Source organism: Podarcis gaigeae (assembly GCF_964106915.1).
Source record: "Podarcis gaigeae genome assembly, chromosome: 7".
NCBI lineage: Eukaryota > Metazoa > Chordata > Lepidosauria > Squamata > Lacertidae > Podarcis > Podarcis gaigeae.
In genome coordinates, this window is record NC_139683.1 from 34,547,328 (window position 1) to 34,573,918 (window position 26,591).

Sequence of the window (26,591 nt, forward strand, 5' to 3'; positions counted from 1 at the left end):
TCTCTGCTGTCTGGCAGTATTTACATTGCCAATCGTTCTTAATGGCCCAGTATTTTGCTCTCTTTGTTTCTTGCAAATGACCCTTCTTCTCCCAAGGACTTCCTGAGCATGGAAAACTGGTTTGAACTGCTGTGTTTTTTTGACACTACAGGATTCAGCAGTCTTGCAGCTTCCCTTAATACCCCAAGCATCAACTTATTCCTAACATTTACTAAATCTAATAATTTAGGGAGATCTTGCCCCCACAAACTCATAACAATATTTAGATGCCAGCCTGACACGTCTTGTGCACAAGCAAAAACACTTCCATGCATGTCCAGTGGAGGGAGCAATATGCCCTTTATGTGCCAGACTCTTGTACCCCCATGGGATGCCCACAGGACCTTGGATGGACTTTTCAGTAAGAATGGAGATTGTCCCTGGAAAGGAAAGCTGAAGAGCTCTCATGGGTGAGCAGAACTATGCATGTAATGCTTTGGGTCCCATCCAATGACTGAAGTGGGATTTAAGAAACCTAACCATGTAGCCCAGATCTTCTTGATGTACTAATAATTGTAGCAATGGAGTCTAAGGCTGGCAAAAAAACACACACACCAATCTGCCTCCTTGGAGAGGATCTTTAGAGGGCACTGAGGGCACTGAGAAACAACTGACATAATAAATGATGTTTGTGATTATTCCAATGGAGCTTTCAATCCAGCTCAAGTTATGGGCAACTAGTCAGAAGTTAACAGTTGATGGTGCAAGTTGAATTCCCATTCATCAGAAGGGACATTCAGCCCACTCAGTGGTGTCTGAATGAAGACCACAGTGTGGATGAGCATCCAGACACGTATCTGAATGTGGGTCGGTTACAGGAACAAAATGCTTCCTTGCACAGATCTCTTTTGCTGATCAGGGCATGTGTATTTTGAGCTTACAAGGATGTCTGGGTTGTATCTTATCACATATTTGTAGAGAATATTGATGTACTGAGAATTCACTCAGACTCTGGGTTATGTTCTTTTTGAATTCTGGGTTTAGATCACAATCATTTTGAAGACAATAAAAAACCAAAGTAAAATATCTTCAACAGGGAAATATTTTACAGAATATTAAAAATTCATCTTCTTCCCAGCGGAGCTTGGGATGTTTAAAGTCTGAATTTTCAATAACTGTCAGAGCCTGAATGGAAGTCTCCAGACAACTATGATAGACAAAAGAAATCCAGCAGCTTTATATAGCAAAGGAATATATGCTTCACTCGTTTAGTTTGTTCTGATCTGAAACTTTGGAAGAACGGATGCAGAGAGAAATAAATGCTTTTCTTCAGTCTACTGTAAATTTAGTGGTATAAAATGAAAAGTGGTATGAACATAACCCAAGGACTAGGGCACCTGCGGCCCTTCAGATGCCACTGGGCTACAATTCCCTGACTGTTGGCTTGGGGTTGATGAGAATTAAAAGTGTAACAATATCCGTAAGGCCACAGGTTCCCACCGGTTTCCTAGACAAAGTATTAACAGGACACTTCATTCCCTAAGGCAACCAACACCACAATCCTATAAACATCTACCCATAAGTAACGCCCACTGAGTTCAGGGGGCTTACTGCCAGGTAAGTGGCTATAGGATTGCAGCCTTTTCTGTTTTTTCATACCAACTGGACGTTTGGTTAAGCATCCCCCGCCTTGCCCCAACTTCTAACAACATACTTCCTCATGCTGTTTTCAGCCACACAGCAACTGCCATGTCATGTCAGGTTTTTAAGTTTTAAAAAATAGATTTTTAAAAGATATTGTTATAGTTAATGAAGACTATAGTGGGAGTGCTCAGCTTGTAGTTAGCCGCAGATTGCGCCATTCAACCCTTGTTTAATTCAGTACTTCGGTGTGGGAAACACAACAAATAAGAATTGCACTTCACTCATTCAGCACCAGTGGAAATGTAGGAGGTAGCGTGTTCTTTTTTCTTCTAGCCCACAGCAAGCTGGGTGCAGCTCGCGACAGGGATTAATGTTCTTCTTGAGAAATGTTATGATTAAGGCTGGAGTTCTGTACATATTTACCTGAGAGCAGGAAGTGGGGGATTTGATACAGTTGACGCTTAAGATGATATTTTTTTATATATAAAATTTTTATTGGTTTTTCAACACTTATTAAACACAAACAATACACAATACAAAACAAACAAACACATAAACACACATGTATAATTTCAAATCCTTTTTTTTCCTTAAACCCTACTTCACCGACTTCCCCATACCTCCCCTTTCTGCATCCCTATTTCCAAATTTATTTCAGCAAATCCTCTCTTCTAAATTTATCTAATTATCCCTTATTCTTCTCTTTTACTTAATCTTTTACAGCTGTAATCCTCTTTTTTCCAGTAACCTCGACATTTTAGCACTCATTAATCTTATAATATTTCTTAAGATAAATTTTAAATTTCTTCCAATCTTCTTCCGCCGTCTCTTTTCCTTGGTCTCGAATTCTGCCAGTCATTTCAGCCAGTCCCATATAGTCTATCACCTTCGTCTGCCATTCTTCCAGAGTGGGTAATTCTTGTGTCTTCCAATACTTTGCGATGAGAACTCTTGCTGCTGTAGTAGCATACATAAAAAAAGTCCTATCTTTCTTTGACACCAATTGGCCGACAGTGCCCAAGAGAAAGGCCTCTGGTTTCTTGTGAAAAGTACATTTAAGTACCTTCTTCATTTCATTATATATCATTTCCCAGAAAGCCTTAATCTTCGGGCACGTCCACCAAAGGTGGTAAAAAGTACCTTCAGTTTCATTACATTTCCAACATTTATTATTGGGCAGATGGTAAATTTTTGCAAGCTTGACTGGGGTCATGTACCACCTGTAAATCATTTTCATAATATTCTCTCTTAAGGCATTACATGCCGTAAATTTTATACCGGTGGTCCATAACCATTCCCAGTCCGCAAACATAATGTTATGACCAATGTCTTGTGCCCACTTAATCATGACTGATTTAACAGTTTCATCTTGTGTATTCCATTTCAGCAACAAGTTATACATTCTTGACAAATTCTTAGTATTGGGTTCTAACAATTCTGTTTCTAGTTTTGATCTCTCCACCTGGAAGCCAATTTTCCTGTCCGACGCTTAAGATGATCTTGCCTGATTCACACTTTTCAAAACATTATGCAAACCATATCCATTCTTCACAGTTCGTTGCTGTTGTTATTGTTGTTCTAATAATACTTATTTACATCTCTCCTTTTGCTCAAAACTGGGACTCGATGTGGAACACAAAAATTAGAACAAATACAGATAAAACACACATTGCTGAAAACATATAAAAGGCTAATGAAATTTGCAGTTATCCGAATTTTCAGTGCCATTCTCCAGCCAAGTAATGTGTACCAACATGCATATACTGAAGTCTGCATATAAATGCATATATGAGTGAAAATAGCATGCTGGAATGCATATGGGGAAACTGCATTGCAAATATGTGTATAGAACACAAAACTGAATATAAAATTTGTATAGTAAGGGAAATTCACATGAAAAATGCTGATCAATTTCCATGAAATGGAGATGTGGAGAACTGGAGCTAAGGCTGGAAAGATGAGAAACTGAAAGTGACATGTTTATCCATTCCTAGCTGGCAGCAAGTTTCATTGAACTCAGTAGGATTTAAACCTGACTAGACATGCATAGGATTGCATTGTTAGTAAATTGTAGGGAAGTTTTTCTTCCTAGCTTCCTAGCCTTTCCTTTCCTTGAGCCTGATCTTAGAAAATAAACTTCCATGTATTGTCTTACACACAAGGCAAGTTGAAACCTTTGTGAAAGGAGACAGTAGAGAATGTTATCCATGCTATTTTGTTTTCCATTGTGTAATACCTAGATCTTCTTTAGAGTTAAAATTAATTACTTCAACCCTGGTCCTCTGAGTCATTGCAGCAGTGGAGAAGTGGTCAGGTTGATTTGGTTACTAAGTCTAAAACATGCCAAATGGGCCACTCCAGCATCATGCAGTGCTAGGAAGCGGCATAGAAATGGATGAAGATGGGATGACTGTCTCAGGTCATTGCAAGCTGATTGAACCAGGTCTGCCAGCACAAAATTGCCTTGGTAGTCAGCAGTTTGAACTCAATTACAAACCAGATATAGTGCAGCAAGGTGAAGGACTCCCTCTTACCCCACCTGCAATATAGGTATTTTCACTGTACTACATACATCTACAGAATCAGGGGAAAGAGAGCTGATGAAACTGTTTTTAGATCAAATTTTAGTCCAACTTGCAAAGCTTCTTTCTCTTCGGCATCTCTGGATTTGAGGACATTTAGCGCCTTTGGAGTTGCTTAGAAAAACAACTTAGAATATAAACTTGTGGAACTAGCGTGTCCTTTCATACACATCACTTAAAATTATTATTTTTTCCTTCCTCTTCCTTTTTCCAGATGTGAGTTCTGGCAGTTCTATGGATTGGGCATACAAAAATGGCATCCCATATGCGTTTGCATTTGAGCTGCGTGATACAGGTCATTATGGATTTCTACTGCCGGAGACCCTAATTAAACCAACGTGCACAGAGACCATGCTGGCTGTTAAAAATATAACCATGCATCTGCTGAAAAAATGTCACTAGGGTTTGTAGCAAAGGGCCAAAACTGTATTTCTTTTTAACTGTTATTGAAAATGTTTATTACTTAGACAATGTCAAGTCAATGGAGCCTAGAATCTGTCCTGCTGGTGGAGATAATAAAAGTGGGGGGGGGGGATGACATTCACACTGCATGTAGGTTGAAGAGTGTGATACATATTCAGGGCTATGTGTATAATGGAATCATACCACTCAAGTGTAGACATCAGTTTTGAGCTGGAAATAATATAGGTTGGCAAGGCTGAAGAAATTCTAAGAGCTGGGGATGAGAGTACAACAGAGACGGGGAACCTGTAGCCTTTAAATGTGGGACTCTAACTCCTATCAGCCACAGCTAGCATGACCAGAGGTCAAGGATGATGGGAGTTGGAGTCCAGTGTTTTCTTTGGACAGTGTATGAAAAATAAATGTAAGCCCTGTCAAGGAGGGGGTCGTTTTCCCAAGTCCTCCCTCCAAGCTTCTAATCAATCACACACAGGGTTACCAGGTTTCATTGACATCTGCTCTTCCACCAACTACAGAGCATCAAACAGCAGATTTAAAACATGGCATGCCCCCCCCCCCCAGCAGGTTAACTCAAAAGATTTATAGGGGCTGGGGAATGCTGGCAACCAGCCAGGCCCATCACATGCTCCCACTTTGGGGACTAATTGCTACCACCTGCCTGAGGGGCCCCACCCAGCGGTACTTGCTCACAGGGTCACTACTTCATGACAAGCCCTGGCCCTCTGTTATTAGCATAAATAATTGTTGTGGTGCTTACCACAGCAATTAACACATCGTCTCTGAGTTGGCAAGAATGGACTGTACAAGGAGTGTGCAACCTTTGTTTGTCAAAAACTGCATTTCCTCAGTGGTAGTTCGTTGGGGGTCATATACTAGAAGTGAAAGCAGAATAACATGGATGGAACAACTAATTTTCTCTTTCTGCCACTCCTTTCCCTCCCAACTACCCACCTTTTTTTCTCACCCTCTTTCTCTTTCAGTCATCACTCCCCCCTCCCAATATTTTTCTGCTTCTTAAAATTTGGCTGAGGGCCACAGGTTGCCCACACTTAGCCTGGAGAATAAAATATGTGAGCCTTATTGCTTAGGGGGTTGTGGAACAGTGATCCAATCCAGCTGTTGTCTGGAATTTTTGCTGATGGACATTATTGCTGATGGACAACATCCACATTTGGATATGCAGTAAGATGTGCTTTCCAATCTAGAAAATGATGGAGCTTCCACATGAGAAACTCCTTCATTGGATTGGGGTGAAAATGTGCAACTTTGTGCAAATGTGGCCTTTGCTCCCTTGATACTTCTTTTAGCATCAGTTATAAATGGAAATTTTATATATTTTGTTTTGAATAACACCGGAACTTGTTAAATAAAGCACATTTTTAATTAAAATGGCCTGATATTACTGCTGCTGTGATTCTGAAAGAGAAGTGATGGTCACCCATGACGTGCTGTAACATATATTCCCAATTCTTCTGGCTTGCAAAATTAAATTGCAAACTGCAAAAATACATCACCTTCATCCTCATTAATTTAGCTACCATGTAGTCACTGATAGCCTTTTTCTCCGTTAATTTTTATAATCATATTTTAGCCATTCAAGTTGGCAACCATTACTACTTGGAATTAACCCTATTATTTTGCCAAGTGAGGAATCCTGATCAAACAATTGACATGTAATATTATGTTAAAATATCCTCTCCAAAGTGCATTCAGAAGAAATAACTTCCTAGTAGATTGGTGGTTCTTCACCAGTTATCATTTGCAGCAGTTTCCCTAGGAGTGCTCACATACCTTTTAAACAATATACTTAAAAATGAACAGACTTATATGAGCAAACCCTCAAAAAAATTGGTAGTTTTCTCTCTCTGATATTGGCTGCCGTTTTTAGCATTTCAATGGGAAGAAGGAAGAAATGTGTGCTCTGACACCTTTTATTTTTCATCAGTTACTAACCAGCTAAAATGGAAAACTTTGACTCTAATTCATGGAGAGTCGCAGGCTAACCAAACCACTGCGCGCACACAAAAATGAATTCTGAGTGGAGGCACTGCAGCAGCACCTTTTTATTCAAAAGGCAGGTGAGTATTTGGACCAGAAGGCCTTTTCCTCATTCTTCTTGACTGACAGAAATTGAGCAGTCAGGCAGAACCATCCAGCTGTCTTCATGTTGCAGTCCCTTGCAAAGTATCTCCCCTGGGTGAAAAATGCCAGGTCACCTATTGGATGGGTTGCCCCTCCATTAAGACATCAGGGAGACTACATATGAATAATACATTAAATCAGTAATTGAAAGAATCCCATTGAGGTACATGGAGGGGCCCTTGCACATTAAAAATGCAACATTAACAATGGTGGGGATAGCTCATGTGTGTTGTAAATTAAAAGAATACAGTATTTATTATTGGCCTTATACTACATACTTTGCATTAAGGGAGACAAGGCTTAAACCATTTTATCCCTGTGGTAGACTGCAACACCTCCTTTTTAAACAGTTACATTTCAATATATGTGCATCTTTTGCTAAGTAGGCTGTATATTGCTTTAAATTATGAATGAATTAGAGCTTATTATGATTCCTAAACTGGAATGCATTTTGTGTTTCAGGCAGGCAGAAGCACCATCAGGTTTAAATGTTAACTACAGATTATTGCGTTTTTGAGATGTGAACAAACATGACTGGAGTTAAGTGTGTGAAGGATAAGTACTCCTTTATCCAGCCTGCTGGCATTGCAAAGCTATTGTGTTCTTATGCCAACAAACTGTTGAAGACATGTCACCAAATGTATTGCTTCTAGTGAGGGGGAATTCATTGTGGGGAGGTACATACATAACATCTATCTATAAATTGGAAACATAATTTTGAGATTAAAATCAATATACAGCGGAACCTCAGTTTTCGCATGTAATCCGTTCCGGAAGACTGTTCGAAAACCAAGGATCAAAGGGCTGGATGCAAAGTCAGTGGGAAAAATTGAAAAACATGCCTCAGAAGCCATTTGGCCATTTGGCTTCTGAAAATCGTTTGAAAACAGATGCATTCGCTTCTGGATTGTTGGCGAATTTTTCAGCTTCCAAGGCGTTTGACAACCGAGATTCCACTGTATAATTACAGATTTGGTTATTACTTAATGTGGCGCACCATTTCTGAGAATCACCACACCCTGTAAGACTCTTCAACGGAATACTGCTGATTTAGAAAAGGGTGTTCCAGCACTGTTGAAAATGACAGGTCTAGTTTTATAAACTGAGAAGTGTTTCTCCTTCCTACAGAATATCATCCATTGTAGGAAGTGACATATAGTTGTTGGGTGCTTATGTGTTTTCCTCTTTTGGGCCTTCATATGCAACAGTGTGAAGTTCAGCTGCGCTCCTCCATTCCACTCCAGCAGAACTGTTGTAACACCCATTCAATATACACCTGGACCATGCAAAAGAGAAGCAACCACCAGCACAGCACTGTGAATGACAGCAGCTGTGATGGAGACATTGCAGTGCAAAAGTAAGGGGTACAACTGCTGCCAAGAATTGGGACTTTTGCACCTCATCCTGCACCACTGTCTCGCCATAAAGAATCACAGGGCTGGGCCATAGCATGGGGAAGTTTGTAGCCTTGTTCCTTAGAAATATCACTACATGCTGGAGTTGAACCTATCGTCAGAAAGGGTAAAAAAAAATCAAAATCATCACCCATTACTGCATCCCACTTACGTTTCTTTTCACCCCTCCAAAAAAATTAGCTAATGCGGAAATCTGAACACTATACTAAATCTTAACGTTTGGTGGAGTTAAAATCCTGGACCTGTTTTAAATATGTGAACTTTCTCACATACCTACGCAGGCTCTTTCACTCGGAAACAAGATGTCTTTCTGCACAGTGTGTACTCTATGATGTTTTATGTAATGGTACAAGTGTAGCACTTAATTGGCAAATCAGACAGTTGCTAAAAGCAAGCCGACTGCTCCAAGTGTCTGCATTCTATCCTGGAAAAGCACGGATACATGGCTTGGTTGATGTGATCCCTAATGCTTCCTGATAATGCATGCACACTTTTTTTGAGGTACATGAAAAGCACTCTTTAATCTACTATAATATACAGCTGGGAGGCTACCCTCAGGAGTAATTTGCCTCCATCATGGCTAGCATGCTGTCTTCACTCTGGGCTCTTCCTTTTCATTGCCAAGTTTAACCCTCAATGTAATCAGCCTCTTTTTCATCCAGGATCTGCAACAAACCCTGTAATTTCGGCACAGGGGAAAGGGTGGGGAGGAAGGGTTGCAGCCCAAAATTGTCCACACTGTCACCATCATTGTGCCCAGCCTGCAACACGTTCCAATGGCCTGAGGTGTGGGCAAATGCACAGGTACATTGCAGTACATGAAATACCATGCAAAATACAGCCAAAGAGTTGGCTATGCTACATGTGTGTGATGAGGCCTTGTTCTTTGCTAGGAAAAGCAAAATGTCACTTTGGGACATGCGTTAGATTTCCAGACATCACAGATGCATTTCTGATGCTGACAGAAGCCCTAAAACGGATGACAATACTACGGTGTTACTAGAACGGTTTGTAGTGATTCTGTTTGAGAAAACAACTCATAAAACCAGTGGATTGCGCAGTCAGTGAAGCAAGGCAGCATCTGTTTTCAAGAAGGTCACAATCCCTGGAGAATATTCCAATAACACAGGCAGATATCAAACAGTAGACTATGTGTGACTCTGTCTGGAAGGACACATATGAAGAAAAGTATTTTATTTATTCAAAGATATTCAGTATTGAAAGGTCCTGCAAACTGGGATCAGGAGAAGAAGAATGGGTCTCAGTAGCAAGCAAAGTGGACAATTCCTAACTCAAAAAATAGTATCAGTTTCATGATGTTCAGGGTCGGGGTAGGCTACTATCAGGTAAATAGATACAGAGTTGAAACTCTTTAACCCATTGAGACTTTGCTAACTTTTGGTTAAATCTTAATTTATAATCCTTCACTAGATATTTAGCTCTCTGCTTCTATCTAATATTTGGGAGGAAATAGGTAATCAAACCTATCAGAAGATCAATGCGTGGAGAGGCTTGAGCTGGTCGCTCCAGCTGTGCCACATGGCTCTCAACAGCCACTCTTACCACTTTTGTAAGTTTAACTGCCTGTGCAACTTGTCTGACTGATGTATAGAAAAGCACATGAACCAGACCTTTGAAGACTGTAAGTAAACCAATTTTTAACTTCCCAAATGTGAAGTTTTTTCCTATGCTTTAAAAGAGTATTAGACATATCCATGAAGTATGAATCTATCAATGGCTACTAGCCATAATGGCTATGCTCCCTGGTCGAAGGCAATATGCTTCTGAATACCAGTTACAGTACTGGAAACTATAGGAGGGGAGTTGCTCTTGCACTTAGGTCCTGCTGGCAGGCCTCCTATGAGCTTTTGACCGGAGGTTATGGGATTTATAGTCTAAGGACATCTGGGGAAGGATGAGTTAATGGTTTTAAAGATTAAAAGCAGTATTGTAAACTGTTCCCAGAAACAATCTGGGAGTTAGTGCAGCTGATAAAGTATTGACATAATATGACATAAATACCCAGTCACAGTTGATGATCTTGCAGCTCTGTTTGGGCCTACTGTAGTTTTTGGGGCTGTCTTTAAAGGCAGTCTTACATAGAACTCATTGCAAAAACACAGGAAGTTCCTTGCCCATAAATAACTGTGATTGAGTTATCCTCGTCCAGGTATGCTTGCAAATCTCTTATGTATTTCTGAAGGACTGCGATGCAACAACAGGCAAAATGTGTGATCATAGTATTTGCATAGCTTTCACACTATTGTCAGGAAAACAAACAGCTCTTCCAAAAATTATTTTTAAATGGTTAGTATTAGATAGATCAGGTGCTTGGATGAGTTATTGCTGTGATCCTGTATTATCTCTTTTTAGACAAGAATTATTGCAGTTTCCATGCAATTTCACCTCCTGTGTTATTCATATTTAAAACATTTCATTCCTTCTGTGCAACCTGTTAATAATGGGAAGGTTGAGATACCAGTTATTGCATTTTTTGACAGGAAATAAGTAGCTGGTCTTGCTGGAGGAAAGAATCATGCAGATCCAAATATCCCTTCTTTGCAGTTAAAAGCGGTAATTGCTCCAGTCTCATTGCTTCCCACCTTAATTCACATGACTTTATGACCTCTCCATCTGAGCCTTTCTACCAAGATATTAAAATGCCTTCGGGGATGAACAGCTGAAACCATCCTTGTTATTCATAATACTATAATCCAAAAAGTAAAAGGGTAAAAAATATTTCCTGTGCTCATTCAGCATTTCATAATTCTTTGTACTTTAGTTCATTAAAATAGCAAGATAATTATTAAAATCAAGTTGAAAATATCTCAAAGAAATGCATAGGAGTCTCGCAAACAGAATTTGCACATAGAAAAATGGGTTGCTAAGCATGAATATGGCTTGCGTTTTCCCCTTTCTTTCACCTTCCAATTTTCATCCTAATCAGTTTCCGCTCTACAAGACATCCATATATTTTATCCTGGCAACATCACGTCAGCTTCAGAAATCTTCAGATGTGCTTTGTGCCGGTAAGTAAAAAATCCAGTATTCCCCACTCAATATCCAAAATTATTTTGCAATCTAATAACTGGATCATTAAACTCAACACACACCATTTAAATCTTACTGTGGAGTGTGGGCACAGGCATTTTGGGTTGTATCCAATGTTGTTCCTACTCAGCATAGGCCCATTGAAATTAAAGGAAACAACTAACTTAGGTTAATTAATTTAAATAAGTCTATTCTAGTAAAAGTTTGTTGGATACAGTCCTCTGTTTATAAAGAAGTAGGATTTTTAAAGTATGAGGAATAAATGGTGAATTCTATTTAGTGAATCCTATATATCAAGTTTCTCCAACTATGGGTCTTCATATTTTTGTAGGACTACAACTCCCATCATTCTGAGCCAACATGTTGTTGTTCAACATCTTTATAAATGACAAAGGAATTGTGGGGATGCTTATCAACTCTGCAGTTTACACCAAACTGGGAGGGGTAGCTAATGCTGCAGAAGATTCAAAATTACCTTAACAGATTGGAGAACAGGGCCCAAACTAACAATGAATTTCAATAGGGACGAATGTAAACATCTGCATTTAGGCAGGAAGAACTAGGTGGCTTTATTTCATCAGGAACTCACCAGAACTCAATTCTGGCACCTCTCAGGTGGGAGCCATTGCCATTCTAAGAGAATGAGGGAGGCATTCGTGGTAAATTCCGGCACCTCTTTTTCTATAAAAAATAGCACTGGGGGATATCTGGCGTACTAGCAATACACGTGAAAAGGACTAAGGGTCCTAGTGGACTAGACACTTACCATGAGTCAACAGTATGATGCAGCAGCAAAAAATGCTAATGTTATTTTAAAGGTAAAGGTAAAGGTACCCCTGCCCATACGGGCCAGTCTTGACAGACTCTGGGGTTGTGCGCCCATCTCACTCAAGAGGCCAGGGGCCAGCGCTGTCCGGAGACACTTCTGGGTCACGTGGCCAGCGTGACATCGCTGCTCTTGCGAGCCAGAGCCGCACACGGAAACGCCGTTTACCTTCCCGCTGGTAAGCGGTCCCTATTTATCTACTTGCACCCGGAGGTGCTTTCGAACTGCTAGGTTGGCAGGCGCTGGGACCGAGCAGCGGGAGCGCACCCCGCCGCAGGGATTCGAACCGCCGACCTTTCGATCGGCAAGTCCTAGGCGCTGAGGCTTTAACCCACAGCGCCACCTGCGTCCCGGATAATGTTATTTTAGGCGGCATCAACTCAAATATTGTGTCCAGGTCAAGTGAAGTAATAGTACCACTCTATTCTGCATTGGTCAAACCACACCTGGAATACTGTCCAATTCTCGACACCACAATTTAAGGATATTGACAAGCTGGAATGTGTGCAGAGGAGGGCAACCAAGATAACCAAGCCTTATGAGAAACAATGGAAGGCACTGGGTATGTTTCTCCTGGAAAAGGGACTGAGAGGAGACAAGACAGCCATCTTCAAATATCTACTGGGCTGTCACAGGGAAGATGGAGCAAGCGTGTTTTCTCCTGTTCTAGTGGATTAGACCCGAACCAATGGCTTCAAGTTACAAAAATATATGGAAAATCTTTCTGACAGTAAGAGCTTTTCGGCAGTGGAACAGTATGCTTCAGGAGGTTGAGGACTCTCCTTCCTTGGAGGTTTTTAAGTAGAGGCTGCAAGGCCATCTGTCTTGGATGCTTTAGATGAGATTTCTGCATTGCAAGGGGTTGGACTAGATGACCCTTGGGGTTCCTTCCAACTCTACGATTCTATGATTGTATGAATACCTCTTGGTGATTTCCCCTCCCGCCCCCATGTTGCTACAACAGTGGTGACAAATTTAATATCCTGGGCCTGATATGCCATACATGGATCGGGGCCCTGCAATCCCCTCCCCAATCTATTGCCAATAATTCATGCTTATGTATGCATATTAACTCAGCCTAGGGCTGTTGCAAATATATTGTAAAAGATACATTGTCTCGATATTTTAATGTGAAATCCACAATTTTTTGCCTCCACTGCAGGCTTCCCACAGGGATCTGGTTGGCCACTGTGGTAACAGGATACAGGACTAGATGGTCCAGCAGATGTACCAGAACAAAACAAAAAGCTTGACAACACTGGATATGTAAAACTGCATACACCACATATAATAGCTCATTGTCAAAACCAGTTGGTAATTGCAGAGTAATTTCCTTCCAATAACCACAGTGACACTTAATCAAGCTCTGCCTAAATTGCTTTAAAAGAGAGGGGGAGAGATTGGCTAAAGATTAATGCCCATTGTTGACGCTGCTGCCAATAGAGTCCCCCCACTCCATGGACCAATGTCCTGCCATTAAAGCTGCAGCATTGCTTCTACTTGCCTCCACTATTCACTCACTCCCATTGTTGCTACATCTTAGGGAGTCTAATATGGCTCCTTTAGTAATTGCTGCTGCCCCTGGATAAACATATTGGTGAGGAAGAGTGGGTGAGGTGACTGACTGAAGGCAGAAGTGAGCAGACATACTGCACCCTTCCAAACTATACTGTCAAGCGAGGATTGGTGTCATGTGCTCAGACCATCTTGACCCATGGAGCAACCTGACCACTAAAATCTGTGCCAGCTGCAGTTTCCAAACGATTTAAAAAGGCAGCCCTATATATAACACATTTCAGAAGGCTAAACTAGAAGTTACTAGGGCTTAGGCTACAGAAGTTAGGCTATCCCTGTCCAGATAGCGACACAACTGAAGCTGATGGAAGGCATGTCACACTACTGAAGTCACTTGAGCTTCGGGCAACACTAATGGATCCAGAAGTATCCCATACCTGCCACTTCAGAGGGAGTGCAATCCATTCCAGAACAAGCCATGGCCCACCCATCCAGTCTAGGGAACCGCGCATGAATTGCGCTTCAGTCTTAACAGTATTAAGGTTGAGCTTTAGCTTCATCCAGTCCTTAGCCAAGGCCAGACATCCATAGGCATTGATCCAATGATTTTTTTAGACCTTGTAGGATTATTTTTTTTAAAACTTTTCTTTTAAAGTAAAGCAGACCCCCTGAGTCACATCACAAATTGTTTTGGATTCTGGCCATGAATTGTTAACACAGGGACAACTGATAGGGCAAAGACAACCGCAGGGGAAAGCAACAGTTCATTTTGCAGAAATAAGGTACTATGCTATCAATCCAAAAATTCTTTCCCCCCCCCCAAAGGTCTTTTATTTGTGATTGCCTGTCACTTATAGCCTATAATTTCTCCACTTTCATCTAGTGGCCAGGAGCCTTCTAACCACTTCATTTTTCTTAGGCCAAACATTTATGAGAATTGCTATTGGTCCCTGACATTTTAGACTTATAAAATGGTGACAGATATTTTCACAACCCAGGCTTTAAGGAATTAAAAAGCCAGCCATACACACAGGCACACGAGTTGTAGATGGCATTTCAGTATTTCAGAGAATTCATAATTTTAAGTGTTTCAGTCAAAGAGAAAAAAGCTGGCAATTAATAACATTGCTACTCCTTATTTTTACTTTGACAAACATTTTCCGTGACTCAGGCCTTACATTATATTGTATTTATACTATGTAATTTATTAAATATACTAAAAATCAGTGTCAATCTATTTAATAAAAACAAAATTAAAGCATGACTGAAGTTTCTTTGGCAGCTCTACCTATCCAAAAGTGTTAATTGCAATCCTCCCACTGCATACACAGTATATTAATTTTATTTTATCTTTTGAGCACAACTTGAATAGTCTAGAATTAAGACAAATAGACTAAAAGGATCATTAAATACCTGTAGAGTGGAGCATGGGTATCTGTGCTAGTGGTGATTGTGTGTGGATTAATTTAAACTAGGTTTGCAGGGACAATGTGTCAGGTTATTTGAGGAACAGCTTTCTCTATGTACCTGCAGCTACTTTAGCAACTGCATGGGCCCAGCAAAGAGAGTAATTTCAGAGTGAAATTTTAAAGCGCTTTACTTTGCCTGGATATACTCCCTAATACATTATGACAAGAATGTAAAAATAGTGGGTGCTTCTCTCTCTCCCTTCCTCCCTCTTTTAAATGTGAGACCTAGAAGCAGATCCACAGAGTGTAGTTCTACCTGAGGATTTTGGCAAAGTATACAAAAACTAGAAAAGTAGGGTAGGAAAACAGGTACAACACAAATTGGTTTAACTCATATTGCCTCTAATTCTAATTGTATTAATTCACTCTTCAATTTTTGCCCTCATAAAGGAGGACAGGAAGACCTGCCAGGTATTGAACCTCTGACTTTTGGTATTGAAAGCATGTATGCTAGCACACTGCTCACTGATGTCTTTCACAGCTAAATGAAAATGCTAGAAAACAAGTCTGGAACATGTGGCATCCAGGTATATTTTTAAAATGTTTTTACCACTTTCTTAATGCCATTACACTACACAAATTGTAGGGTTAGATGATAGGTCTGGTGGTTATCAATGCTTGGTGTAAAGCTATGATTCACAGCAAACAGGCTTTCCTAAGGAAGTTCAGTCAGGTGCTAGGGCTATGTAAACTGATTACAGTACTGGCTATCTCTCAGCTTTTTTCTTAGGTGTGGCTTAACTGGACAACATGAAGAAACTTCCATTTGTTCATTCACCCTGATTGCAATCCCAGCCATACTTACTCTGAAGTAAGGGGCTTTAGTTTTCAATAATAAATTAGGTGACATGGCTGTGCGAGTCTGTTACAGTAAACATATACAAGGTATATTGTGGCATCTTCAAACCAAACATATTGTGGCATAATTCTTTATGGAATAGAACCCACCATTAGTTGCATAAAGTGTGTGTGTGTAATATATGATAAATGTTATTGTATATGATGTTGTTGTATTCGACAAAGAGAACTCTAGTCCACAAAAGTTTGTATCACAGTCTTGAAGGTTCCCCTTCTTGGTTTGCCTCCAAAACGTTAAGAGCTCACAGTCAGTGTCATTTCTATGCAATCTTCAAACGAGCACACACACACAAAAAAAGCACAGTGGCCGACAAACCCCTTGCGATTTGCCCCATCACCACAGAGCGAGCAGTGAGACATATCTGACCGAAGGGAGGCATGGAGGAGAAGGCGGGGCTCCAATCCGAGGTAACAAGCGGAGCGGGCGAGCTTCCTTTGGCTAGCCGGAAGGAGTCTCTGCCACCACCGGGAAGCGTCTGAGGGGAAATCCGAAGTGACAGGGGCAAAGGAGAGAGAAGCCCCCGCCGCCTACGAACTCTGTGAGGGAGGCTGAGCGCGCTCTGGTCTGCAGCCTCGGCGCCGCTCAGCCCCTTTCCCCCATTGCTCTCCCAGGCAGGCGGCGGCGAGGCCCCTCCCCTCCTCACACCTGTAGCGCGGGGCCGGCCGCCTGTCCCGGCTTAGCCTCGCCAGCGCTGCTGCTGGTGTTGCTCGCTCCCTGCGGCTGCGCCTCCTCCCGGTCTTGGAGAAACAGCAGCAGCCGCCGCCGCTGCCGCTTCCTCCTCTGCAGCCACTCGGGCCGCGGCGGCCTTGACGTCGTTTCCTTCCAACATGGCGAGCGCAGGAGGAGGTTGCTGCTGCTGCCGCCGCCGCCGCTGCTATTGCTCCTACTGCCGCCGCCGCCGCTGCTGCTGCTAATGGAGGCGGAGGCCAGCCGGGTCTGAGGGCTGCGCGTTCTCCGGAGGGCCGGTTCTCCTTTCCCCCCACCCCGAGCGAGGTCCGCAGTCGCCGCTCTTGCCCGAGCCCAGCCCGGAGGTGGGAAGAAGCTGCGCTTGGGGCTCCTTCGCCAGGGGTGCCGCCCGGGCAGCTGCGGCGAGAGGCGGCTTGAGGCACCGAACCAGCTCCCTCTTCTTCTCCCCTCTCTCCCTGCGTCCCCATGTATGAGGGGAAGAAGACAAAAAACATGTTCCTGACCCGGGCCTTGGAGAAGATCCTGGCCGACAAGGAGGTGAAGAAGGCGCACCATTCCCAGCTGCGCAAAGCCTGCGAGGTGGCCCTAGGTAAATCTGGGGAGCTGCGGGGAGAGAGGAGGAGCAGGGTAGGGAGCCCGAGGCACCTGCAGAGGCGAAGGGAAGGCAGGCCGGGGCCTTGCGCTGGATTAGGGCAGCTGTCATTGTGGGGACGAGGCTGGCCGGGGAAGGGAGAGGAGTGGCTGGGTGCGCCGAGCGGGGCGACAAAAGGCGGCTGTTGGGAGCAGGTTTCGGGGAGAGGAGGTTCGTGCTGATGCATGAGGCGGGCCTTTGTGGTGAGGTTGGGACGTGGCGGTGGGAGAAGATGAAAGGCCGTGTGTTTGTGCGCTACGTTAGTCTCGGGGAGGGAAGTTGTCCCCCGTGCGGTGTGTTTTTTTTGGGGGGGGGTGGGGGAGCTGAAGGCGCGTGCGTTATTGGGAAGCTTTGGCATTGTCGACAAGGAAATGCAGGCGGTTGCCTTGACACACGGCTTTTCTCTTTCGCTGCCTCCTTGGCGCACCTACACACCCTGCATGAATAGGCAGAGAAGGTGTGTAGAGAGCTGACCTGGAAGAACAAGGCCGCCGGGGAGGAGGGAGCAGGTGACGGGCGGGAGGAGGAGGAGGAGGAGGCGAGGACGGAAGCCGAAGAGAGGCGGATGGTGGAAAACAGGGACAGTGACACCCTGTCAACATTTAAAATTGATGCCTGCTCTTTGAATTGAGAGGCTGTTGTGTAGCGAGGGAGAATGACAGCAGGGAGGGATGCAGTGGTACAAGGAGTCTTTTATAATACATCAGCCCAGGAAAAATAACGCCGCTGGGTGGAGGAGTTTCTTTCATGTATCATGTGGTTATTTCATTCTGAATAAAAGGAAATATTGTGATGACAAGGTGAGCTTCTTGTCCAGGTTATTAGATTGGGGCTTAAACCTTCCACTGAAGTTTTCAGAGACAATTGAATCGCTTTATTAGGAGATTGTTGTTGTTTTTATATATTTATTTATATTCTACCTTTTCCCATGTCAGGACTCAAGGCAGCTTACATATAAAAATGAGAGCTGCTAAAAACATAGAAAACCTGATACACAGTTATTATATGAGGGAAGGCAAAAATAAATAAATAAATGCATCTATGGACTGAATTGACCCATGCATCCATGGACTGAGTTTAAAAGCAGGGAAGTAAAATACTTGTTAGATCTATAACAATTGGCAAGTCATTTTCCCTCATCTTTGAAATTGTGGAGATATATATTACAATGTGGTGGGGTTTTTTACATTAACTTTTGTTTGTATAATATTCACTTCACAAATGTGTGTATTTAAAGAAAATGGCAATCTTAGTTTACTGCTTGTCTTTTACAACCTGATCCAGAGTAAGAGATCTGTGCATGTAAGCATCTCTTCTCTGAGTCAGAATCTATTCCCAAACCAGAGCTGCATCTACATCTACATATCAGTTTGGATGTCCAGCTCAACTACTTTGTTTCATTGGGATGTGCAATCATATATGCACCACCACCCACATTTTGTGTGTAACTAGAGCTGGATTAGGGCAATTATTTTCACACTTGTGGGTTTGCTATTAACCAATTTTGTGATTTTTTTTTAAACAGTTTCTGTGTTCTCTTTTCTATACTGAATTGTGTTACTGCCTCTGTACATCACAGACCAGTATAGTTGCAGTAGATTCCTACAAATTAAACTTAGTTCTAATGCAAGGCCTGAGGGGGAAGGTGAATAAAAGGCCCTTTAATTTACCTTATAGATTTGCCTTTACCACTTAACTTGATTTGCATTAATAGTGAAAAAATCAGGAGGCCAACAATACAGTATTTATTTGTATGCAAGACACTCCAGGCAAGGCCAGAGCTCTATTGTATAGTAGTTATAATCATTGTTTGACCAATCTCTGCCTCTCAGGCCTCAATTCTTGTAGAGCATTTGTACATAGACACATTATGCGGACTGACATATTGGGCAGCTCTCTGTTGCAAATCTTTCCCCCCTCTAGCTTTGATATTATTTATATGTCAAGTTTTAACTTTGAATGGAAGCTACCTTGAGAGGCCCTGAAAGTCAGCATACAAATACTGGTAATAAATAAGTAAATAGGTAGATCTCATGCAGGATATGTGGCTGTTTAAACAAAGACCTGTCAGATCGACATGAGCAAGGCCTTAGGAAAATTGGAATAATGGCTGGAAGTATAAACAGCAATGGAATGATTAACTCAAATTCTAGGTTAGTGTGACTTGGTAATTTACACAGAACATAAACATCACAAATGGAGAATAATTTGTAAATCTATGCAAGATGTTCTTTTTGTGATCTGATATTTCATAAAACATCCAAGACAGACTTGAACTGAACTGATTTAAAACTGGTTTCATTTGTTACCTATTCACTATAGGCACTGTGATGACATAGAACTAATACCATAACTCCTGATTCATCTGAGCTTGACTTTGGCTTTGTCCATTTTATTATTTACTAGCTCCTGTTTATTGTTTGCTGTGAATTTTAACTGTGTAGTATGGTTTTTATTTATTCAGAATGTTCATTATTTATTATGTAGTAGATTTCAACTAGAGCCCACAAATGTACACATGCTCAAAAACCAAGCCAGTCCTGTTTGAATTACTGGAACATGCTTAACGTGGGGCTGGCTTTGAAAGGTGCTCATAAACTTCAACTGGTTCAAATAGCTGCAGCCAGATTGCTGACTGGAGCATACAACTCCTTGTTAGAACAGCTTCACTGGCTACTGGTCTGTTTCCAGGCACAATTCAAAGTGCTGCTTATGACTGAATGGCTTAGGTCTAAGGCTAAGCTATCTGAAAGACTGTATCCTCTTATATGAACCTTCCTGGGTTCTGAAATCTTTGAAGGATGTCCTTCCCTCACTGCTGCCACCTTCACAAGCATATTTCATAGGGATGCAGAAGAAGGCCTTCTCAGTGGCTGCTCCCAGACTTTGGAACTCCCTCTCTAGAGACTAGCTCTGGCAGGCTTTTGGGAACTGACTGCTTTTAACGAACTTTAGTCCCTGTCAGGGAATAATATGGGGTATAAATAAATATAATATCCCATAATAATAACAATAAACAGCCACGTGGTGGCCAACTGCTTTGGCAGGCATATTGCCTGAAAAGCTGCTTATAGGCAATAATAACAATGAAGTAGAATGCCTTATTCACAGGGTTAGAATGACTGATTAGGAATAGCAGGAGCAACTGTTCTGAAATAACTCAGCTGAAATGGAATTAGAAAAGAACATGGCTGTTCCAGGATCATAACTCATCACTCACTTCACTACAACTTGTACAAGAACACAATTATTTGTGCACAACTATAATTCATTTAGAAGTGCTTCTCCAGGAAGTATTCCCAGCCATAGTGCTCCGTATATCTATTTGTTTTTAAAACAAAAATTTCAAATGCTTACATTTGAAATAGGCCATTTGTATTGACCCCCCCAATGTAATTTAACAATATGTAACAATATTGATATCCTAAATATACTAAGAAATAAGTGCCATTATTTGTGCCTGTGGGAACTGCATATGAGAAAATAGGGCTAGGTTTGGTGTGCAATTTTAACTAATGCCAGAATATAACACTTACCAAGAAGTAGGTCTTACTGAACTCAGTGGAACTTATGAGTAAATAATGCTTACTTTATGGCTATCTTAGAATATTCTCAAACAAAATACGTACTACTTATGGGAAGGACAATATCAACTGATTATGGGCCAAATATTTATTACTAGCCATTCATCAATATTACTGCATGTGTGCACATGCAAACAGTATCTGAGAGCATCTCTGGATAGTAATAACAGTTAAAATACACATGTGTCTGGCCTATAAAAATGATAAGATAATTCTTGGATATCTTTTTTGTATATTATAGTTTATTAACACATATTTGTCCAGTATGTATAGAATGCTAATTAAACATAGTTCTTAATATTTAAAAACATAGTGCTCAATATTTAAAAATAAAAAAATAGTGCAGAAGAGAGACTACATGGGTAGAAAAAAAATAGTCTTGATTTTGAATCTGTTTCTATCAAGTATCAATTTCAGTTTATTTTTATATGCAGATTGAACCTTATGAAAAGTTGTCATTTTCTCCCTGTCTCATGATAGAGACATTTGTGTCTCCAACTAAGCAAACCTCTGCTTTTATGATAATATGCAATGCAGTCCTATGCATTTCTATTCAGAAATAAGTCCCACTTTGCTCAACGGGCTTATCCCCTATCTAAAGTCTGTTTAGAAATGTAATATTTGAGAATAAGTTTCATTGAACTCATTTGGACTTATTTTTGAATAGACACAAATAGAGTTATGATTTGTTTTTTCTTATGCTGGAGAAATAGTTTTCAGACCTTGGATTTGATCTGCCTTATTCTAATTACATGTGGCCTGTATTTCCTCCATTTCCCCTCTCATTGTTCCTTTTGTTTTTTTGAAACTCATTCATTGAACACCAAAGAGCTGTGCACAACTTAAACAAACCAGTTTTGGGACACTAGAGCCATTAATATTGCTGTCTACCCAACATCTTACACAAGTTTGCTGTATTAAATGAGCAAAGCATGTTAATATAGATATTTCATTCCCTGTTATATTATACTTTAAATATTAGCCTTTATTTAACCATCTTGTTTCCTTCCAAGAGAGAAGCTCTCTAATTTTGGTAATTTCATAGCCCAATATTAACTTTTTTTATTTGGCTTAGAATAATAAGATAATTGGTTTTGTGTGTGGGCTTTACAAAGAGCTAAGTTCTCATCTTGTTCATATTTTTTTTTTGCTCCATTATTGCAGCATCCTTTGAAATGCTTCCACATGTTGTGAGTTTGGTGTTAATGTGTGATGGTTGCTAATGTGGGTTAAAATGAAACCTGGTGTGCCACTAAACACTTTGTGAAAGCCTATATTTAATCATGATACTTGAAGCGCTTGTGGCATACTTGGTTGCATTTTAACTTGGGTTTGTCATGATGTCTGTTGTATAATGAGAAAAATGGGTAGAGAGAATTAAAGGATGTAGAAGATTACAAGACCTGCTCTTGATTCCTAAATCCTGGTTGGTTCAATTGTATATCTTTCCTCAGTCCCATTTCTCCCAATGTGTATCTTCCTCTCTACAGTCTTGGATTGTATTAATAGTTCTCTCATCTCATTTCAAATATACCTTCCCATGCTTTGCATTTCTCTGTGTAATGTGAGAGGGCTTGCTTTTTAGTAGTGTATATAAAGTGAAGGAGTTCTTAGACTGCTGAAGCATAAATAGTGTAGATCTTGCTGTTGTAAAATTCCTATTATTTCAATGGAGCTTATGAAGGCAAAGTATTTTCATTTGTTACGATGAGTCATCTTGACTTTCACACTTCCTTTTCTTAGTTAATATCACAGTTTTTAACAGCATATATTTCCTGCTGCTACAACAGTCACCTTTGACTTTGCCCTATTTTTGTTCTTATCTTTTTACTTTACAGAAAACTGCATGTGTATCCACTAAGGTGGAGGAGTGATCACTCATATTAATACTTATTTACAACTTCTGAAATCAAACCTAAGAACTCCTGAAGAACCCTGATATATTGGAGGTGCGGTGCTAATACTACAAAGTGTGGTTAGGCTGTTTATATACTTGGTGGTCTATGAAAATAATGTTATTCAGTGATTTTTGCCCATGGAATAGAAATTGAGGAAGGAATACTAGTAGATATGAAAACATTTTGATGTTGCACTTGCTTTGCAGTACATATTGCTGGCATCTGTCTATCTCAAGAGACAACAGAGTGGGCCTCCAAGGGTGAAGTCAAACTGCTGTGTTAACAAAACTGAAGTGACCTCCCAGAAGCACAAGCCTGGGCAATAAGTATGAGGGTCCTGGACTTCTCAGACACCAAAACCCCCCTCTTGGCCTCAGTGATGTGGTTCAGAGGAAAGCAGAGCAATATGTGTGGCCCAGCTTGCCTGCAGGAGTTGCCAGGAGGCATACAAGACAGTTTTAGGGACTCCACTCCATATTTATGTAGCGTTTACTCATTAGTCTTTTCTTATCCCAAAGATATTACGCAAGGCAGTGGAGATTTAGGATCAGAGTTTTCCTACTCCTCGATGGGCTACCTTCTCTGGTTGACATGCCCCGTTTGCCCCTCACCTCCCTCTATAACCTGTGCAAAAGCTTCCTTCTTGACCATTGGACTCAATATTGGTATGACCTGCTCAATCTGCTGGAGCCTCTCTTCACATGCAGGGGAAGTCCCTAACTCATTGAGGGTTTGAGACCTATTGGCTACCCTCACCAGGTTTAGCTGGTCAGTTGAAGCCGTTCCCAGAGTATGGCCACTGCCACATGCTGACAGCTTCTAGGAGCCACAGATGAGCGCTGAGGGCAGGGTGGGGACCAAAGGTGGACAAACTGCTTTAGAAGGAGCATGACATAACTCCACGAGCAACCAATATGATCAGTGGTCTGGAAACCAAGCCTTATGAGTAATGGTTGAGGGAGTTGGGTATGTTTAGCCTGGATAAGAAGAGACTGAGAAGAGATATGATAGCTATCTTCAAATATCTAAAGGGCTGTCACATGAAAGATGGGGCAAGCATGTTTTCTCCTGCTCTGAAGGGTAGGATTCAAACCAATGGTTTCAAGTTACAAGAAAGGAGATTCCAACTAAACTTCAGAAAAAACTTTCTGATGGTAAGAGCTGCTCAACAGTGGAACAGATTCCCTTGGAAGGTGGTGGACTTTCCTTCCTTGGTGGTTTTTAAGCAGAGGTTGAATGACATTTGTCATAGATGCTTGAGAATCCTGCATTGCAGGAGGTTGGACTAGATGGCCCTAAGGGCCCCTTCCCACTCTACAGTTCTATGATTCTATATTGATCTGTTACTCTGGATGGGCGAGGTCAAACTTTTACTGCTTATAGCCAAAGACCTTGGCAGAAATTCAAAGTTCTAATACAAATTGCATTTGCAAAAACAGTTAGCGAAACTATTTTGTATATAAAACACATTTTGCTTTCCCCTTATTTTTACCTACTAATTTGTATAGCTGCCCCAGAGCAGAAGTACTCTAGGAAGCCAGTGTGGTGTAGTGGTTAGAGCGTTGTGCTAGGACTTGGGATATTAGGGTTCAAATCCCCACTCAGCCATGAAGCTCACTGGGGAACCTTGGGTCAGTCACAGCCTCTTAAACTACCTCACAGGGTCCTTGTAGGGATTAACTGAGAATGAGGGGATGAACATGCACTCCTTGAAGAAAAGGGTGGCATATAAATGCAGTGAATAAGCTTACCGGCTTAAGGAAGCTGGAGGGGGCAACCAGATGGAGATGTCTGTCGCCAGCCTGGCACCCACAGATCTCCACATGGTCACACATACTGCCTCCTCTTTTCACTCCCTTAGCCCCTCCCCGGTCCCTGGCAATGAAGCAAAAGGAGGATGAGCAGAGGTTGGCAACTGCAATAGCATTGTTGCTAAAATTCAGCCTGAGAAGTGCAGCACAATGCTATGACAGCTGTATACCATCCTGCACTTTGGATCTTAAAATGGATGTGAGAATGACAGGAGAAAGCGTACACTGAAATTGATGACTGCTACAATGCAGACACAGCACTACATGGGCGCTAGATGGGTATCTGAAGCAGGATATATAAAGAAGCCTCAGACAGTTATTTTGCAAGGCCGCCTTACACTAGTAAAAAATTATGGGCTAATAATTTCTATCAACCTACTTCAAATATGCTCTTGCTATATTGTAATGTGAAGCTGTGAGCTTTCAAGCAGTTTGATCTGCTCTGGCAAATAGGGCCATGAGATACTACCTAGGCGGTAAAGCTTGGGGAGACTTCTCCTTTGTTAATCTGGTTCCCTGTACTGTACATAGAATTTCACACAGGTTTTGTTTTATCAACATCATTAAATCAAGCTGAGCATTAGCAGACTTCATCTTGATTTCAAAATGTCAGCTGATTGAAAGTCTATAGTGTTCCAGGGTCAATTGCATTCATTAGTCTCTTTTGCCATTGTTCCACTTTAAAGCCAGACATATATTTTGGACGAACACCAGTTCTTGGAATGAAGGGGATAGGCTGGAGTCCACTAATATAAAAAGGTAAAGGGACCCCTGACCATTAGGTCCAGTCTTGACCGACTCTGGGGTTGCGACGCTCATCTCGCTTTATTGGCTGAGGGAGCCGGCATACAGCTTCAGGGTCATGTGACCAGCATGACTAAGCCGCTTCTGGCGAACCAGAGCAGTGCACGGAAACACCGTTTACCTTCCCGCCGGAGCGGTACCTATTTATCTACTTGCACTTTGACGTGCTTTCGAACTGCTAGGTAGGCAGGAGCTGGTACAGTGAACATAAAAATAACAATTTTGACTTCTGCTATCTGCTTTATAGTGGCATCCCCCCCCAAGCATAGGGCCCATCTAAATAAAGCAAATTTAGTACTTCAGTCCCTTAACAATACCAAAATATACCTCACTCCCATACAAAGCCCTGCATAGAATGCATGGAGGTGGTTGTTTCAATCACAAAATAGGTTTCTACTCTGGAGAAGGGGAACTGTCAGCTGAATTTGAAGTCTCCTGCTTGGCAGCTTCAGCTTGTCACCTATCCTGATCTCCTATGTACTGGATAACAAAGCCCAAGTGGTCTCCCCTTTGGGGAAAAGTTACAACATTTGTGGCTTTTTAGTTCAATTAGAAAAAGGCAAGCAAAGGGGGACATAATGCAGTGCGTAGAGAAAGTTGGATAGAGAGAAAACTAAAGCCATCCAGTGACACTAGAGGATTCAGGACAAACAAAAGGAAGAACTACATCACACAGCCCATAGTTAACTATGGAATTCACCATCTCAATATGGCACCAAGCATCAGCACCAAGTTGGATGATTTTAAAAGGGGTTTATACTAATTAATGGTATCAGTGGCTATTAGTCATGAAGGCTTTTTTCTATTTCTGGTATCAGAGCCAATGTGCTCTGAGTTCAAGAGGGGAGAGTGATGTAGTGCTTGGGTTCTGTTTGCAGGCTTCCCATAGGTATCTGGATGGCCACTGGGAGAACAGGAGGCTGAACTAGATGAGCTTTTCTATCTAATTATTTTCATTAATAATAGCAAAGCAAAATAGTAAGTACCAAGGGGCAAAAGAAGCTTTTTTTCACAGCTGAGCACCAATATTTGAAATTTGTGACACACATTCAAAAATCTCTTCAAAATTTGTAATTTACATAATGTACTTGGCAGTGTTCAAAATTCCCATTGTTGTAGGTGCATTTTGCAACAGGGAATTTCATTAGCACCAGTAGTTTCTGAGCTCTGGGTGCAGTACTGCACCTAAGATTTCAGACTAAAACTGCAAAGTGGAAGGAAATGAGAACCTTTTCCTGCCTCCCCACTTCCAGCTACTCTCTGAAGACTGG

The 26,591-nt window shown here is 41.5% G+C and overlaps 2 protein-coding genes across 5 annotated transcripts in view; both read left to right on the top strand.

Annotated features, from left to right (window-relative positions):
- CPA6 (carboxypeptidase A6) overlaps window positions 1-6,017 on the top strand; it is a 46,085-nt gene extending 40,068 nt beyond the window's left edge. For all 4 annotated transcript variants that reach the window (XM_083747929.1, XM_083747932.1, XM_083747930.1 and 1 more), the window contains one exon: window positions 4,420-6,017. In XM_083747929.1, coding sequence (XP_083604055.1) covers window positions 4,420-4,607 — 188 coding nt within the window. In that variant the 3' untranslated portion in view covers window positions 4,608-6,017. The remainder of the gene's footprint in view (window positions 1-4,419) is intronic.
- A 10,272-nt stretch (window positions 6,018-16,289) lies between these two features.
- Window positions 16,290-26,591, top strand: part of ARFGEF1 (ARF guanine nucleotide exchange factor 1) — a 68,374-nt gene continuing 58,072 nt past the window's right edge. The window contains exon 1 of the mRNA XM_083747517.1: window positions 16,290-17,181. Coding sequence (XP_083603643.1) covers window positions 17,058-17,181 — 124 coding nt within the window. The 5' untranslated portion in view covers window positions 16,290-17,057. The remainder of the gene's footprint in view (window positions 17,182-26,591) is intronic.